At 45.5% G+C, this 19,066-nt stretch overlaps 1 protein-coding gene across 1 annotated transcript in view; it reads left to right on the forward strand.

Moving 5' to 3' along the window:
- The window catches only part of thsd7ba (thrombospondin, type I, domain containing 7Ba), a 103,028-nt gene that overhangs the window by 35,052 nt on the left and 48,910 nt on the right, over nt 1-19,066 (forward strand). Inside the window, exons 6-10 of the mRNA XM_076159068.1 lie at nt 391-560; nt 2,895-3,053; nt 6,715-6,915; nt 15,928-16,119; nt 18,563-18,797. Of these exons, the coding sequence (XP_076015183.1) occupies nt 391-560; nt 2,895-3,053; nt 6,715-6,915; nt 15,928-16,119; nt 18,563-18,797 (957 nt within the window). The remainder of the gene's footprint in view (nt 1-390; nt 561-2,894; nt 3,054-6,714; nt 6,916-15,927; nt 16,120-18,562; nt 18,798-19,066) is intronic.

The raw sequence follows: 19,066 nt of genomic DNA on the forward strand, positions 1-19,066 counted from the left end.
ATTTAAAAGTACCTCATCCTCAGCATTCCAGCAGCTTCCGGCTCCTGGCTCCTGGCTCTCCTTGCGGGGACCCCGGGGTCCTCTCACTCCGCTGTTGTGCCGATTTAAAAATGAATTAACTTCCAGGGTTTTTTTTTCCCTTCTCCGCGTCAGTAACTTCATGCGCTCTTGCTGTAAACTGCTCAATTTCACCCTGGGATTTGTCTGAAAGTTTAAGGTCGTTGCTCATTGGCGAGGCTTTGGTGGCACTTAGCTGCAAAACTTTAAAGAACTTGCTCAAAAGCTGTCAAACGGACTCCTTCGGTACTCTCAGGCCAACTCTTTACCTGATCAAGTATAAAATGTCCTTCTCTGTGTGTGTGTGTCCGTGTGTGTGTGTGCTCTTTGCAGGTATGTTTGGAGGACTACCGATTGGGGCGAATGTCGCATTGCTCCCTTGCTGAGCCAGCAGGCGCGGCGGTCGGCCAACATCAGTATTCTGTGCGGCGGCGGGATCCAGACCAGGGAGACCTACTGCGTTCACGTGTCCGACGACTCAGCACCACATCACAGGAAGGAGGGTGAGGGTGAGGGGGTGAGGGGGAGGAAACACAAACAAAACTCCATCATTACATTTAACCCCAGGCCCTCTGAAAGCTCACCATGACTCCAGAGATGCAGCATAAATAGATTCTGTGTCAACTCTGCTGCGTTTTGGTGCGGTGAGGTGCGGACATAAATTATTAAGGTGTCATCGTGCCGCCGAGCAACTCCTAAACAAATTCTGCTGACACTTTGCTTCGGACAGTAATGGTGGAACTATGATGCATAACAGGTTGATTAAATAAATGCTTAATCCAATTCTTAATGTCATATTTGCTCTATTCTGCACGTGTCTCTGTATAAGTCTGCTTCTTGGAGAGCTTTGGCCTGACGTCTGGGCCTGTAAGGCACATCCACACATTGTTAGTGGCTTTACACATAAACTATAGAAATGGACTTAAATGGAAAATGTGCCTACTTTTCCTCTATTTCAGGGTCTTTTTGCACGGCTCTAATGTGCCGCTGCATGCACGCCGACTGCTTTTAAAGCCGTTCACACACTGGAGACAAAGAGTTGACGCCTGTGAGGAAATCTTGAGGACTAAGATGAAATCCTAGTGAGGTTTTGGGCTCATTCACGGTGGGCTAACAAACATTATGCCAAATTGGCAAGCTGAGCCGATCCATCAAAGGTTAGACGGCTCTAAAGAGACGCTACGTATTGGCTTCTTCTTCTGCGTTTTCTTTTTTTTTTGCACAGATGAGGAGTAAATGTAAATGAGAATCCCGTCAATGTTTGTCTGTACACGCTGCACTCCTGCCTCATCTTCTATTTGCTGTTTATATTCCTTTTTTTTCCAGATGAATTTTGACTTGTGCGTCTCGTCTTTCGCTGCTCTGCCCCTGCGTCGCTTCTTATTCAGAACAAACCGCTTCTGCCGCTTCCAGAATGCTAAAGTGCAGAATCTGCTGAATTTCCCCAACAGACTGAACAGGTTTAGAACATAAAGTGTGAGTTGAATCACCACCGAATGCTTCTCAATGGAGCTGCAGCCGCGCTTAAATCCACCTGCAGCCGACGAAGAACATTCACCCGTGATCCCTTTAATCACTGCAGCCGTCACAGTCGAAGACGACCGCAAAAGTGCAGGTGACTTAAATTATATATGTGTTCAAACTTTTTCGGCGCCCAAACCTTTTAACCGTAACCAGGGTCAACAAATGGAAGTCACAATGTGTGTCCCAAACACTCACAGTGATGAAACAATCTCATCTTTCATTTAAATAAAGTGAATGTTTTGTAGGCCCGCAGGCTGAAATATATTTGGGAAGCTGTAATAATAAATAAGAGAAGAGCATCGGAAATAATTCATTTATCTCTTTAATTAAACTCAGTGGAGAGTTTTTAATGGCTTTCAAGTGTAGCTACGAAGTCTGACGTGCGTCTGTTTGATTGCAGCCTCGTGAGTCCTGACGAGTTGCTTTCGCTGCACAGCTGAGGTGTGTTTGTTCCTGATTTTGACGTTTCGCGTGAAGTTTTGCTTTGTTGCTGGCAGAGATGTGAGAGGACCAGAGGCGTATCAAGCCAACGCATCGGCCCGGCTGTAGAATATCAATGAAGGTATCGCTCTTTGAACCGGTCGGGAACAAAGATCAATAAACGTCAAGCTGTAATTTTTACCTTGATGTGACCTGCACGGCTTTAGATAATGTAAACGCTTTGGTTTGGTTTGGCGTCGGTAAAGCAGCAGACTTTCGCTGCGATATCACCACAACATTCATCTCCTTTGATTTCTGTTGACGCACACAAGAACTCCTCAATTTAGGGAACAAAGCAGGGAGGAAAAACAACTAAATGACACACTTTATCAAGCAAGCGTCTTGTTTTTATAAAAGGAGATCAAACGCTGTATAAATGATATTCGGTAAGAGGACAAAATGCGCAATGTTGACGTTTATTAATGTTTAGTTTCTCTTTCGGCTCTCATTTAGATCTAAATTTGTCAGTCAATGATGTGGGCAGGTGCATCAAAACGGAATATTAGAGTGAGTAAATCCCCCCGTGTTGTGGACAGGCAAAGAAATGTAATGTCAGAGTCCATTACAGGTGGGCGAGCTCCCTGTGATCTCTAAATGATGCCAGACATGCTTAGCCCTGAAGTGTTTAGAGCCTTTTCTCACCTCTAATATCTCCCTGTTCTGCTGTTCTGTCTTTACTCCCCGAGCTCGCCGCCGCCGTCCTCCAATTAAAACATTCAGACGTGAGCAAAAGACCAGCAAATCTTCCTCCTGTGCTTTCTTTTCTCCCCGCATTACTCCACAACACAGCGCCTGATTCTCCGTCCAACCTCTTTCTCCCTGTGTGTGTTCAGTGTCCAGACCCGTAAGTACAAAGCTGTGTGCCGGCGAAGAGCCTCCGTCCGCCGTCCAGCACTGCTCTGTCCCGTGTCAGCACCACTGCCTGCTCTCCCAGTGGTCACCGTGGGGGGCCTGCCTCCATGACGACTGCAAAGAGCCACAGGGGAAGAAAGGTAAGGACCAGACACAGAGAGAGAGCGAGCGAGAGAGAGAGACTCATCTGCAGAGCTTTAAAGTTTGATAGATTATAGTGATTACGTAAACATTGCAGGTGCCACGCCTGTGCAGGAACACTTGGGGACATAATGGAGGTGAATTAGAGGTTTGATCACGCAGGGAATTAGTGGGGCTTCACAATTAACCGAATTCACATCAATACCAAATGTGCACGTGTCGCTACAATGGACCTTGTTGGTCCTGTGCATTAACCTTTAGCCTAGATTCACTTTTAAGGCCAACAAGCCTCTGACAGTTTGATCTCCGGCTTCTTTAATCACCATCAGATCAATGCTCCCTCCTGAAATAGTCCATAATTCAGTATTTTCCAGTGTGATCCGCCTCGTGCTGTGTTCAGGCTCTAACAGGCTCGACTGTTCTTCGTAGCGTCCCCCATCAGGCAAGTTGAACTAATTTCATATCTGTGGCGAAAATGTGTCTAAAGGCATAAAGCAGGATGTGTGTGTGCGAGGATGGGGGCTTTGACAGATGGTCGGGCAGAAGGACGGACACATCTCGACTCTCGCATCGCATTATCAAAGTGCAGAAACTTCATCAGATATGCTAATGAGGAAACGCAGACCTCATGTGAACCTGGAACAATTGAAGCCGACTGCGCGAGATCACGTGGTGCGTTTGCTGTCACAGTTAAATTCTCCCAGACTGCGTTTGCCGCCCCGCGAAACCTCAGCGAGACAACGGCGGCCATTGTGCTCCGCTGAATCCTCTCTATTGTGAAGAATGCGTTTTCAATTAAGCGCCGTGCTGTGTTTCTGAAACGTGTACGTAATTGTTTTGTTCGCTGATTTGTGTACGGAAAAAAAAAGAAGACAAATTGAAACGGGAAAGGGAGCCGGCGTCGAAGCTGATAGAGACCAAGGTAGGAAGAGAGGGCGAGATAAAGGGAGGGAGAATGACAGAACAAGGGGGCGATGTTGTCAGAGCTGTGGAGAGGCGGCGTGTGTATGAATTGTAAATAGTTTGTGGATAAGAGGCTGTCTGAGTGAAAACACGCTGTGCAAGACGGCGCTACATACAACCTCAGCTGATGAAAGACAGAAAGAGAGCACACCTGTAGTTCAGCCCGCGTTCAGTCCCCAGGAGGGCCAGAGATGTATCAGCAGATAAAACGCTTCCTGTCTGTGTACGGGTACTGTAGTAGGTGTGTGTGTGGGTGTGTGAGTGTGAGTGAGCATGCGTGTGTGCTCGAGGATGCGATGCGCTTCTGCCGTCTCGGTGTTCTTATCTTTTTCCACAGGTGCGCACAAGTCATTTCTGACTGCCTTAGAGATGTGTAGTGTGTGTGTGTGTGTGTGTGCTTTGGCGTAGCAGTTAGTGTAGCGCTGTGCTAAAAGGGCAGCATGACCTCGTGCCTGCATGAGCGCATGAAAGCCCCCCGGGGAGTGGCTGAAGTGTGTATTGTTTGGGTCAGTGACCACACACACTCCAGCGCCGGAGCTCTTCGCGATGATCCGGCCCCTCTGGCCGACACCGCCGTTAATATATTTCAAGGAGTGGAAAACACAGTATTTGCTCTTTTGTCCTAAGCTCTCTTGTGACAAATTGGCCTTTGCTAGTTTTTCTAAAGAGCCACTGCCTGAACAAACCACCGGCTGCCATCGTGTCCTGATCCAGATTGTTCATCTGCCGAGGCCTCGCGCTGCGTCACAATGTCAAGTGACACTTCTACACACTCCTCTGTGGTCACTATGGAATTTGTTAAGTGTTACCTTAATCCTATCACTGTGACTCTAAACGATCATGATGACTACCTGCAGTCCTAAAGGATACCATCCCTGCTCTTACCAATCTAATTGTGCTTTTGAAAGGGAAGAAGTGTGCAATCGATTACTAAAATAGTTCAGCATGAGAGACTCGCAACGTTAAACACTTCTTCTTCTGTCGACAGGGAAGTAAGAGTTTGTCAGTGTTTGTTAGAAGCGTCACCCAGCCGTGCTGCTTGTGTCACAGTTGGCAAATCAGGCGTCTCACTTATGTCTTATGTCTTATCACATTTCAGAAGTGTGTGGGGAATTGAATTAAAAGCGGACAGACTTTATTAACGCTATCAGAAGATTGGATGGAGCTGGAGGGAGGCGTCGCTGTGAGCTGGGCCTCGGTTTCGATGACCGCGGTTTCCCTTAAATACATTTGACACAACCAGGAAACCTTTCTGTTACCATCCTGCCATCCCACAGCTCTGCAGGGACACTGTCACACACACACACACACACACACACACACACACACCCAAACACACACACACACACTCACACACAAAGGATGGGGCTTCATGATCGGGTGGCTCCCACCATGAGTTGACTGCTGGGTATAATTTGTACAGTGTGCATGCTGGGGTTTGACAGCTCGGCCTGTGGGGGACGAGCCGAGTGTGTGATCTTTCTGCTGAGTAATAGAACGTGTGGTGAAGTCGGTGTCGGGTAGCAGAAGACAGCAAAGATGGTGCCTCACATTAGAACGTGATGTGTTCACAAAGTAATAACTAAGCAAGACATGTATACAGGACAGCTTTCTAATCAATTCTGTAGATTAAGGGTTAATACTTTGATTGATTTAATATGTTAATATGCCATGTTGCACCTCCATTTATTCCCCGCAGCCTTCATCATCACCTCATCTTCATTCATCTAACATTAACACAAAGCATTTCCTGTTGAAAGATTGCGTAATCTCTGACACCTCTTTCCGGAATGAGTCACAAAGTTAACAAACCTTAACAGCTTCCAGGCACCTGATTACCAGACAGAGATTGGTGTGTTTCGTAAAAAAAGAAAAGAACTCTCTGAGTTTTTTTTTTAGTTGCTTTTTACTGTCTGACGAGAGCAAAATGGCAAGAACTTCAGACGACATCAAGTAGGAGTGGAAGTCTTTCAGAGTGACCTCATAATGCAGCTACAGGGACTGAATGAGCGGCACTTGTTTAGTCGTTACCTCGTGCACATACAAGTACAAGTTCACTGCAGCCGTCGAAAAATGTCCCCCGGTCTCAAACAAAGTCCTTTTTTTTCACTCTGTGTGTCGGCTTTGTGAGCATTGATTAAGACGATGTGTGTAACTGTATAAGCTGAAGTCTTTACCATGAATGCTGAACGTTTCCATCTCGGCAAAAGGAAAGTGATCAGTCATATAGGAGCTATAAGACCTTTGCAGGGTGGCTCCAATTCCAGCGGCAACAGTAGCCGCAGGAGCGGTGAAACGATTCGGTGAGAGTCAGTAATTGTCGAGGCGGCTGCCACTGCGAAAGCGTCGTCAACGACTGTCGCCTCACCTCAGTCACCAGTGCTGCCTTACTTTCTTTCCTGTGCCATCGCGCTCATTATCGCTCCCGCGTTTCTCCCCCGACAGGCAGAGACGGCAAAACTCTGGAGTGCCTCCTGCAGATCGGCTTATGTGTTGTTTACCTGCTATTGTTGCCATTTTCCTCATTTATTTAGTACCTTAAACATTGTTCGGTCGGAAAAAATGTGTTTTATGACCGTAACTTGGCACGTTTTGAAACTGAAATGAATCTATCTCAGCGGGAAATTCCACACAAAGAGAGAAACGGTAGAAAAGGAGTTGGGCTTCCTCACTGCCTGTCTCCTCTCTTCCGCACAGGTTTCAGGCACAGGAGGAGAGAGGTGTTGTGGGAGTCCAGCGGCCCCCCAGAGACCTGCCCTCACCTGGTGGAGTCCATCCCCTGCGAGGATCCCGCCTGCTCTCTGTGGAAAGTTCGACCGCAGGGAACGTGCGCTCCCGCCGAAGGCACCTGCGGTCCTGGGAGCGCCGTACGGAATGTGACCTGCATCAGCGCTGAAGGTACAGTCGCCAGTCTGGAACATGAAGGTTCACCTCGTTTGCTTGATGGATAGTTGCTTAATTCGTATAACGGATATTGACTTAGTTCCATTTCAGCCTCCTAATTAATGACGTTAACCGGCCCTGGAAAACTCTCTATAAATCACATTTCTTTAATCATTGCAGTGAAGTCCACTTTCGCAGTTGTCAGATAATTGTACCAAGCCCCACACTACATTAACATCTTCATGCTCTTTCCCTTTAGTCTCTGCTGCAGCTCCCAAAATACTACTTGTTCATGGATGAGAGCTTAATATGGCCGCATGCTTTTAGAAATGTATCTTATTACATGGACTGCAACACGTAATACAAGTGTGACCACAGACACACTAACTGTCAAAGCCGTGAGGGTCGTCAGTAATGCGTTCTGGAGAATCGCTGTGCTCAGTCACGTCCCCATGGTGATTAAAAGTCCGGATCGCATCTTCCCACGAGGCCTTAATTACTCATCTCCATAGATTATAACGCAATTGTGCCCCTTTTCGCCTGGGTTTTATCATTCTGCCACAATGGATCATGTGTGTGTTTATCAGGAAAGCAGCGGAGGATCCAACTATGCTTTACCCAACGCGAAGGTCTAATGAGTTTTGACAAGGCTGCGAAGTGTGAGCATAGGATAGTTTGAGCAGAAGACCTTATGAAATGATCCTTGCCGGCTTTATTAGTCAATGCTGACAAGTTTCCCTTCCCTTAATTATCTCCTTGCGCTCACCGTTCAAGCACAGCAGTGTCAGGGCCCAGTTGTTAGTGTTGCAGACTCCTGTAATGAACACGGCCTTAATTCCCACCGCGCAACTGTAGTCCGGCATCTGCAGCGATGCTATACCAGGGGTGCAACCTTCATCCAGCACCGAGACGCCACGCAGAACACTACTGAATTCGTTTTTTGCGGCCGAACCTGAAAATATAAATATAAATAAGTGAACGGTATGTTTTTAACAAAGTTTTACTTCAACATCTCACAAGTTTCCACTCACAACTCCTGTTTTCACATAGTGTTAACAGCAGTGCTGCAAATAAAGTTGAATCCGAGTGGATCCTTGTGGCTTTTTTTGCACTTTGAAAACTGAAAAGCCTTCACAACAGGCCTCTAAATTTTAGATTAATATCTGGATAATACAGCCTCTTTCATTTTTAATGGGTGAGAACCCCAGACTTCACGCCTGTAAAAGGTAATGGCGGGAGCTAGGTTTAACAATCCTCTCAGGTTCGGTTAAATCTCTTGTCATAAATGGTCTAATCCACATGCTCATTACACCTGATAATACCCACAGCTACCTGCCTCTGCACGCAGTAATGGGATGTGGATGCAGGCTGTTTTTGTGATATTAATGAGCTTGTTTTTTGATGAGCAATGGAGCTGTTTTCCAACTTCACATCCTACCACCAAAACCCGTGACCACATGATGCAACACAGCCGCGGAGATGAGAGGAAACCCCAGATATTTCAGTTTAATTAAGGCAACACTGAGCTCCACATGTTCTGACCTTCTTCCTCTCTCCTCTCACCTCACTGGAGAAGAATTGAGTCGTCAGAGAATATCTACACTTCACGAAATCGTGTAAATCAAACCAAAATTAAGCAAACGTGCTCCGACTGTCAATTCAGAAGCGATGGAAGCAGATCAATACAATCTACCCAATTTGCAACCGGCCTCAGCTAAAGCACGCAAACCTCTAACATGTCCACGTAACTCGTCTCTGAATTAAACATGTGACATCCGCGCTACAGGAGCTCAATCACACGGACGCCCTGTGGAGGAAACGCCTCCCTCCGCAAATATACTGTCTGCTCAATATCCATTTATACGTTTCCAGCCGCAATAACAACGTCCAGTTCATCAACCCGAGCCTGCGGGGCGATCACCTCAGGCCTGGTTCACTCCCCTCCAGAAGAGACCCTGAAGGCAACAGGAAACCCTTGTCTCCCTACAGGCTTTCACTCCTGCTGCAGCCGGTTAGGAGAGGTGTGTTACTCATGCCTGATACGGACTCATGCAGGCGAGGTGAAGATGTCACAGTGGCACGAGTCCAACGAATGCAAACGAGGCCAAACCAGTGGGAAGAGTATCAACAACTCATCCGTCGGAACCGTCCAGACTCTCCTGCGCCGCTATCCATTTCTCCGTCCATCTGTTGTCTCACAAAACAACAAAACGCCGGTAGTTTGTGGCCCAAATCATGCCAGAAAAAGCAGATATTAAACCAAGGAGGTAATTGTCTCTGAAGGCAGCGTATATTTACACTCGGTTACCCCCAAGAGACGGCGGAACGAGAGCGCGCGCGTGTGTATGTATGTGTGTGTGTACGTGTGAAAAGTGGCAGGTACAATTTAAAACCGTAAACCTGAGGCAAGTGACAGGCACCCTGCAGTTATTCGATGTTTTCTTCACTTTACTCGCAGATTGAACAAGCACTTGGTTTCCAATTTCTCAGCATAAAACTGCTCCCCGTTTCATGCCTGAGTGAGAACTCATGCAGCGGTTGGAGTAAAACCTATAAAAAGTCAGCGAGAGGGAGAGAGAGAGGGCGGGAGAGAGCAAGAGCGAGAGTGCACTTTGCTGCAACGCAACTGACAAAGTTTGTCTGACGGGCATCTCAATTATAATCCTCACAGCTCAATCAATCAGAGAACGTCTTTCGCCTGAACGACTTCTGGTGCTCAGAAAAGACAGGAAGCAACTTTTTGCACCTTGGTCCTCCCAGTGTGTGTCAGGGATTTTCCCATATGATGTTCTACCTTCATATTCTGTAAGCCAACAGCTTCTCCAATAATTTACAATCTTCCTTTTGCAGTAATCAACACAAATTCAACAAACGCTTGCGCCACTTGCGAGAGCTTTCATTAGTTTTGCTCTAAATCTGCATTTTTTTTTCCACAAGTATAAAATCAGATAAACGCTTGTAAAATGTCCATAATGAAACACTTTCTCGTGCAAAACAATCTCATCAAGAGCAAATATTCAGAGCCCAGGGAAATAAAACCAAAGCGACTTAACTTCAATAAGCACATTTGCAACTATGCAGCGTCTCCGGTGGGAGTCGTGCTGATCGCTGTCTGCTCAGACTCAGCCCTGTGGTCCACTGATTTGTTGGGGAAATCAGCCAAGCCTGTACGTTTACCTCCCAGCATAACGTGCAGGTAATGACACATTGACTATTACAAAGGCTGCTTTACATTCTGTTATGAGTATTGAATGAACACCAGCTACAAACATTTCTTTCTACACTTCTGTCTGTTTTTTGCACCCCCTAGTGGACAGATAAATATTGAATGAATGCATTTTCTTGCAGCGTGCAGATTTATTTGCCTTTTTAAAGTGTGAGGTCATGTTCCTTCCTCATATCTGCGCTTGTCCAGTCACATTTTCTCCTCTTCTTTCTGTGCCATAGCCGCGTTCTGATGAGCAAACTGATTAACGTCCCTGCTGGTGGTTCCCAGTCTCTTTTATGTCCCAATGCGACGTTTTGAGGATTTTACCCCCTGCTGGTTAAGCTTTTCAGATTCATGACAGATTAATGTCCTATCAGCCACTGTAGGGTTTAGCTATTGGCTCCGTCCTGCTCTGTTTGTTCACTGGCTGGTCCGGGTCTCGACTGATATAAAGCGTTAAGTGTTATGGTGACAGCAGAGAGAGCTGAGGTTTGTTTAGGGAAGATCTATCGCTGGCATTAGTGAAACAGAAGGTGCTATGTAGGCCAAAGCGCCCATTCAAATATTGTTCCATGGAAAGACATCTCTCGTTTCCCTCTCACTGTAATTGTTGTTGATGTTGACGCAAGGTTGGCGGGCACAATCAAAGATGATTTAACAAGACAGGGGAGCAGACTTCAAGATGGTGTTTGTACTTACATACACTCAGAAATCATGCATGCAATCTTGTCCCCTCTCTCCATTTATTACCAGCACTTGCATCACAATGAAGTATTTTCCCATTTTCTTTTCATCGTAGTGGAAATGAAATATTTTAATGCGTCAGATTTTTTGAAAAGGGCAGAGATCTCTCTCCAGGTCAGGCTCATTGTTCCCATAGCTCCACCAGGTTTGACTGAGCATTTTAAATCTATGCAGCATTTCTCTCTCTCTATCTCTATCTTTAACAAGACATAGCATCTCTCACTTGCTCACACACACACGCACCTACACACACACACCTACACACACACACAGAACCTCACCTAATCAACTGGATGCTGGTGTCCTGATGCAAATATCAAGCATGTTTGATAAGTTCAGGACTAATTCCAGATGAGGTTGTGAACTCAGGAACAGCGTGGCGTCGACCTTTTCCACAGAGACTGTTGAGACTTTCCCCTCATGTGGATTCTGACACTTCATCTGGAAGTTGTACATCCACCAGACAGAAGCTTTTTTTTTCTCACGAGCCCTCGGATACGTCCTCCTCTCTAATTAGCTCAGACAGTATGAAATGTTTACAGATGCATGATGCAAGGGACCAACAAATCCAGTTTGGAAGTTGATCCACAGCTTTTTCAGCCATTCTGTCTGTGAAAATAAGTAAGAAATTGAAGACACTTTGCAACTTCACAAATTACCATTCACAGTTAGGACAGTAAACTAAGTAAATAAGACCATTCTGGCATTGTTTTCCTTGTAATTTGGGAAATTAACGGTGGCAAATCTAGACATTTTTTTCTTGCACAGAGAGGCTATGGGGCCAAACGCAGTATTCAACTTAACACCTTCAGTGAGCTGTTTGTCAAAACGTTGTGCCGTAGTAGCAGTTGGACTGGCTGCTTGCCTAGTGGAGGCTCAGTAAAAACTAATCCAGGAACTCCCACACAGCTCCCACTCACTGCACACTCTCCCCTCAGCCCCACACTGAGTCACCATCCAAAGCTACCAGCCACAGGAAACACAGCTTCAGCGTCGGGTCACACATTTAATTTCATTCAGGATCTTCATCGCAACTTTTGCTGCGCTTTTATACCAAAAACCCACATTGATCCTCATTTATTTCGTCTTACCGTAGCACCACCGTGCACACTGTGTGAAAACAAGACGATTGATTGAAGGCCCTTTCTTTCTTTTGTGATTGGCCAGCCACAAAACACTCTCTCCCTTACTGAACCCTCTCTGGATGTGTGTGTACAGGTGTGTAGGCAGGTAAATTAAAAGATTTCAGCGCAATTCAGGACTTAATGGTTCATTTTCACCTAAAAATCACAGCTAATCACATCAGATCATTTCATACTTAGCGCTGTGTGTACTGACTATAAAGTAGCGTGAGTACCACCAATCATGTTCACAAGACTGACAGGAGCCGACAGTGAAGGCATGGCGTGAGTGATTCCAGCTATCCTGTCTGAACTCACTCTGATACTCACACTGATGTCCCATTTGCCTCGTTGCTCCTCTGGTTCACCTCTGTGGTCTTAAAAAGCTGCCCACATAGTGGATTATCGGGATAATTAACTTCTAAGCCCAGACAAGGACTCCCAATTTTTCTATACCTACCTGAATAATAAGAACAAAGAAGATTAATTGGCGTGTGGGTGGCAGAACAGAAATCATGTTGAAATCACAAACACGATGAGCCGCAGTGGAAACCCCTGCTACACATCCAAGGATTAATAATGCAAAGGGGCCCCTAGGCCAGTCATCTATTTGCGGAGTTCCAAGTATACACGCAGACTTAGACACACACACACACACACACACACACACACACACACACACACACACACACACACACACACACACACACACACACACACACACACACACACACACACACACACACCTACTATATGCAGGCTGTGAAGTTCTGCATTCATCTTCTCAATGCATTTCTCTTCCGACCATGTTTGCGGGCAAGAGTGTGCGAGTCTTTTGCCAGTTTGTGTTTCCTGACCTCCCTCCCCTCACTCCTCTGTGACCTTCAAGTACTCCACTTTGGAATAATTACTTCTTATCCACTATAAGGGGAGAGAAAATGGCCCTATAGTTAACAAAAGTATAGGTTAAGAGTTTTTATGTATTATTACAGTGATGATTGTTTGAATAGTTTGTTGTCCTAAATTGGAGCTGATTGTCTACATTGTTACGTCTGACTGACCCCTCTTTGTCGCTCCTCTTTGTAACTGTGGCTTCAATATTTGTATGCTAAAGTGGTATCAGTGCCTCCAGGTGTGGATGTGTGTGTATCTCACTGTGACGGCACACACTGACTCGCTACAGCAAACTATACCATTATGGTGCTATCGCTGTCATAAACCTGAAAAAGGCTAAAAACAAAGGGCGGTATAGCGACAAAGAGAGGAAGAATGAATAAAATCAGACAGCTTAAGGAATCTACAATTAACACACACACACACACACACACACACACACACACACACACACACACACACACCTAGGAAAGCCTCCATTCCATCACATACTGTATACTGTGCTGCTGTTGTCAGTCAGCAAGGATCCTGCTGGCCAGTAAACTGTTTATTCAGAACTGGACCCCCGGCCATTAAATCCAACTCACTAAACATAAAAACACAACCAAACAATCTTTAACTGAAGCTGAAGTGAACTTTTCCTGAAAGCTAACCTTGTTTAAAAACCTCACGGCTTTGCAACTCTTTATCTTTTCTCTGTTGTGGTTGTTTCTGCTTGGTCAGTTCATTGCTTTAAGGTACCTTTAAAAAGAAATGATCACGCACATGAATAATGTAAATTTGAAAGTAATAGATTTAAAACAACCGACGCAGTCTGACTTTATTTGCTGGAACAGCGACACACAGAAGATTACAGGGTTTGATTCTGTAAAGGCTAAAAAAAACATGTAGTTCTACTTTTGTTGAGTCGCCAAAAACCAACGTTTTAGTTTCTTCCAGTTCTTCAAAATGCAGTTTGATGATGCCATCGAGCAAAATGTAACATCTGAGTCCAGGGAAGACTCACGGCTTTGACAACTTCAGTGTGGAACAAGTTGCTTGAACATAACAGTTGATTCATTTTCAAAGTTTTAAGTGAGGACTTGATGCATTTCATTTTATTTGTTTGCTTTCAAAGTAAAAACGTCTCTTGTCTTCACTACATTTGCACACAGACTGCAGTATAGGTGGTGAATAAGTAAAGGTATGGACTTCTCTGAATCGGGGTTCGACGGGGTGAATCACTCACAATCTACAGTATTTCCAACTTTTATTGCTATGGCACGTCAAACTTTTACAATTACTGTGGTGGAAACCAGTTTGAACTCAGACAATCATTTCCCACACATCTTATGATCTCACTTTCAGTTTAAAACAATTAAGTGAAGTACTAGAACATTTCCTGCTGCAGAGCTGCAGCCTCCACTTCACCGCTCAAGTGGGTGGATTTGCAGATACATTCGAATAAAAAACCGAGTCTGGTGGCTGGGAATGTTTTACTTTTTTTGCGCCTGGCGTGTAGGTGTCGTTTCACTGCTCCTGCCGGTCAAACTAGATCACCCTCACCACAGTATTTCTCTCAGAATCACAGATGTTTTGAAATGAAAGGGCACACACTGAAGTCATGGCCGGTCCAAAGAATAATGGCTGCTGCGTGGTCACGTTCGGCGCTTTGCCTCCCACTCCAAGTCAGACTATATCCATCCATTGCTTTGATGGCTGAAGATCTCTGCTGCTTTAACTTTCAGGGCAACAAACTCCCCAAGCGACATTTTCACCTCTGTCTGATGAGGCGTATGTACGTTTGCTCTCTCCGCTGCCCTCCGTGACATGAGGGATATTCACTTGGAGAAGAGAAAAGATGTATTGGTGGCAAATCTAGCCCTGGGGTTGTTATTGTTAAACTATATTCTTTGATGGAGTGGCAGAGTTCAGACAAGTTAACGACACTGCTGTGTACCACTGTATATCTGAGAGCACTGCTTTAGAGGCTGCTGGCGTTGTTCTGACACTGCGATGGCATCCCTTCTTCTGAAATTGATCTATCACTCGCAGAGAGACTTTACAGAAACCTTATGTTTCCTGATGACTGTTGGCAGTATTAGGTGTAGATTTTTATTTATTTTTTAAATAGCCAAGGCTGTTGTTTGTTATTCACTAACTCAAAGGATCTTTTCTCTCTCAACGCTTTGAACGCTGTAACCTTATTGAAGGACACTGCAAACAAACGGTGTGTGTGACTGGCATAAATCTGCCAAGGAGCTTTTCAAACTGGAGTTCCAATGGGACGGCCTTACAATTTAAGTCTTTTTAGAATTAAGCAAAACCTGCTTGTGATTGTTGTGAATTTTAAAAAGGGAAAATTAATTCCCACAAAGGATGAAACACCGCTTTTCTACAAATATGAAATTGTATTATGTTTCAAATGAATGATTTGGGATTTACCAAAGCATACGTCTCCAACTTGCCTCCATTCACAACCACAAACAGCCCCTTTCCCTCCAGCATTAACATGCTCCTTGTATACAGATTCTATCTACATGATTTAGTGGAATTACATTTACACCTGGCATGAATATGAATCATCACTGTTGACATTTCATCAGCCGCTCCATGTTCCTCTTGAAGAAAATGGTCGCATCCATTAAACTTTGCTATTATCGCCCTTTTCTTCCTTTTTCAAATTCAAATTGAACAACTGTGAGAAATGCTGCAGACCGCAGTCATCACTCACCATCTCTTCCACCCATGTAGTTATCATATTGTGTTTATGCTGACTGAGCTCACAATGAGCCCCTCAGTCGGATGTCTGGCTGTATTTACGGCCAATCTGCGGAACTGTAGTAGTATTCTCTCTGAAAATACACATTTTAGCTGCCGCATAACTGCATCTTTATATGCCAGAAAAATTACACATCCATTTACAAAGCACCCACATTTGGACCCGGTGCTTCTTTTCTCGTATTATATGATTAACAGTATAGACATGGCATACCTAAGTGTAATGAGTCTGAGGATCTTGAGTGGAGTGGCTGATTAAAAGCTGATTCCTCCATTTTCTCTCTTTGCTTCCATCCCCAGGCGTAGATGGACCGGCCCCCCAGTGTGAGGACGACCCTCCCCCTGTGCAGGTGGCCTGTGAGGTGGCCTGTCCTGCAGACTGTGCGGTCGGCCCCTGGTCCTCCTGGTCCTCCTGCTCCCACAGTTGCGCCACCAAGACCGCGGAGGGCCGGCAGAGTCGCACTCGCAACGTGTTGGCCCTGGCTGGAGACGGTAAGGCCCCTTTCCCTCTGACCTGAGGGAATCTTCTCCCATCTGTTGCTCTCTCTGTTTGATGTTCATTGCTCGACCGACTCAATACGTCTCGAATAAAATCTCACATAGGCTGCTGTGATGCTTGTCGCCTTGGATTTAGATGAAATTAGAATTTCTGTTGTAGCGTTGTTTTGCCCATCACTACTGCGGTTCATGCTCACTAAACATCTAATTAAAGCTACTCTCTCTTCTTCGTGTCCTCCCAGCAAACCACTATTACCACTGCTCATATATCTGTGTTTGCTTCTCATTGATTGTTGTTGTTGTTGTAAAGCAATCCAGCCCTGTTGCTGTAAGTTGACGAGCTGTTTCATTCTCGTTAGGCTGGTAGATTTTTAGAACTAATGTTGTCTGGCCTTATTATGCCCAGGCAGAGGTATGAGCACTAACGAGTGCGCTGGATGTGTTGGATGTGTTGATGTTTTTCGGGGCTGTAGCCTGGGAGCAAGAAGTTTCTTAGATCAGAGCGCTGTAGGTGTCTTTATTTTGGTTTTGCAACTGTCCAACATTTTGTCACAGTAAAATCTCTAACTGGAGCGCTACATGTCAGTGAGACGGGCTCTGTCCTCCCCCGCGGAGCAGCTTTCCTCCACTCACACCAGCGGCTATTAACGTACTGTGAATTTGGACCGAGCAACACGGAGGATGATTTGCTGCATTAGTCTCTAAACAGTAGCAGTAAAGCAACCGGCAAACAGCAACCTCCACGAGTTTATTACTGCACTTTGCTTTATGCGCAATGGTTCACCAATACTTAATAAGTTGCTAATGAGTGCATGTCTGTTGCGGAGAGTTTGTTCTGGTGTATTTCTGCCCCCTAGTGTCCAAAACATTACAAAACGCAGCTTCAGTCAATGCAAATTGCGCAAATTCCCACAGCGTTTCTCTCTGCTGTCATAGGTAATAAACTGTGTAGTCATATGTGGTTGATTCTAACTTATTATTTACAGGTGATGCCCATGTCTGACAGAAAAATATATATTTAAATCTACCAAAATATACCAAATTGACTTAAGGGTGCTGCCATAACGAATCAGTGATGCTGAAATAGTGTAAACTATGAATGATGAATTGTTTGGGTGGAAACTGGGCCAAATTACTGAAATCTAACTAAAAAACAACACAAACCATCACACACACACTTGTGACTCATCAATCTCAATGGACCCCAAACTTTCAGCCGAACACATTCTGACCAGCGCTGAGGCTTTATTTGTTACGGGCTGCTTTTTTCTCTCCCTTTTATTTCCAAGAGTAATTCTGACACTTTTTTCCTTTCAGAACCATTTTGAAGTGTGGGACCATCCGTTATCAAGGGCTCTTTCTTCGGCCAGTTTTCCTTTTTGTTTTTTGCGCGCTGTGTATTTTTCTTCAAGCCCGCCGCTGCGCTTTCATGACAGCTGAGCCTTGGCAGCCGGCTGCAGCCAATTAATCCCTGTAACCACACACATCTCTGCAATAAGAGCTGATGAAAGGATCTCGCAGCCTAAGCCAAGTTGGGCACTGTGTTGTTGTGTGACCATGTTGCTGACTCTGTGCGTATGGCCGTGTGTGTGTGTGTGTGTGTGTGTGTATGGGGAGTGTGTGGGAGTATGTGAGAGTATGAAGGAGCCGGCGTAGTGGATATAGATTGGAGGGCTGATGGTGTTTATTTGGCTTTAGTTCAGTGACAACTTCATTTCTGCTCTCCTGGGTGTTGCGGTGTCACTTGAGGGCATTACACACATTCTGTATTCTCCAAATGACACAAAAGACTTTAGGCTTGCAGGCTCGAGCCCAATAACGTGACTTGAGTGTGAAACAACCACTGCTTTAATTTCTTTAAGTGTCAAACTTCTGACCATGCCGCTGGAAACATCAGCACAAATACACAAGATAAGCTACACCCACTAAGCCTCGATCCAATAAGACCATCACAAGCACACACACATATGCATCTATCTGGGTAATATTGCTTGTCAGCAAGACGGTCCTGTGAGGAGTGAACCCATGACTGAGCTGAGTTTGAGCTTAATTGTTCTGTGCCTTCAACTCGCTTCCAAGTTGCGTCTGCACTGCCAAAGTCATCAGTGTCTTGACTTTTTCCACGTGTACTCTAAGGTACTGGCAGGAAAGTGTGTGTTCAGCAACCCTGCACAAACATTCATGCTGTTGCCAAGGAGCCAGCGAGGGCAGTTAGCAATGAAAATCAATGTTAATATTTGCGTTCGGCTTCCAGCTCGAAGTCAGAAACAAGACAGTGACGCTTTGAGAGGATACAAACACGAACCGCATTCAAGTAGCTGATGATTAGAAGTGAGCAGGTGGCCTCTGGAGAGCGTTACTCTCTGACTGTAGATCTAACACTCCCCTTAAGCACCTTCATGTCCTCATCTGTCTCTTTCACACTCTTGCCGTCCAGGTGGGAGGCCGTGTCCAGCAGCTCCGGCCCTGGAGGAGTGGAGAGTCTGCAACGATCACCCGTGCACGGTGTTCTACTGGGAGGCCTCGGCGTGGGGCCCTTGTATCCCAGACGCCTCCATGAATCTCAACGGAAGCGGCAGCTGGAATGGGACTCCGTCCGCCTGTGCGGTCGGCGTTCAGATCCGGAGGGTCAACTGCGTGAAGGTGAACGCCGGACCCGTCATAAATAAAAGGTACGTTCCCCCTGACCGGGCATGTCTGGCAGCTTATTGAGTTAAAGCTCGCCTTCATCCTATCTGACAGTGATGATGGATGACGAGGGCCTCCTCCTGTGCCTCATGACATCAATTTTTAAAAGGTGTTGCATTGTGATTCTGTAGATAAATTTGACTTCTTCAATAATAGAGTATCCAGAAGTATTCTTAACCAAAACAGATGGTGCGTCTTCAAAGTTTTGCGCTTTGTTTTCCATTTTCTGATCTGAAGTCCAATTGCCTCCTCC

This window comes from Genypterus blacodes, unplaced genomic scaffold, assembly GCF_046128005.1.
Source record: "Genypterus blacodes isolate CSIRO-AG114 ecotype Tasmania unplaced genomic scaffold, CSIRO-AGI_Gbla_v1 ptg000093l_1, whole genome shotgun sequence".
Lineage (NCBI taxonomy): Eukaryota > Metazoa > Chordata > Actinopteri > Ophidiiformes > Ophidiidae > Genypterus > Genypterus blacodes.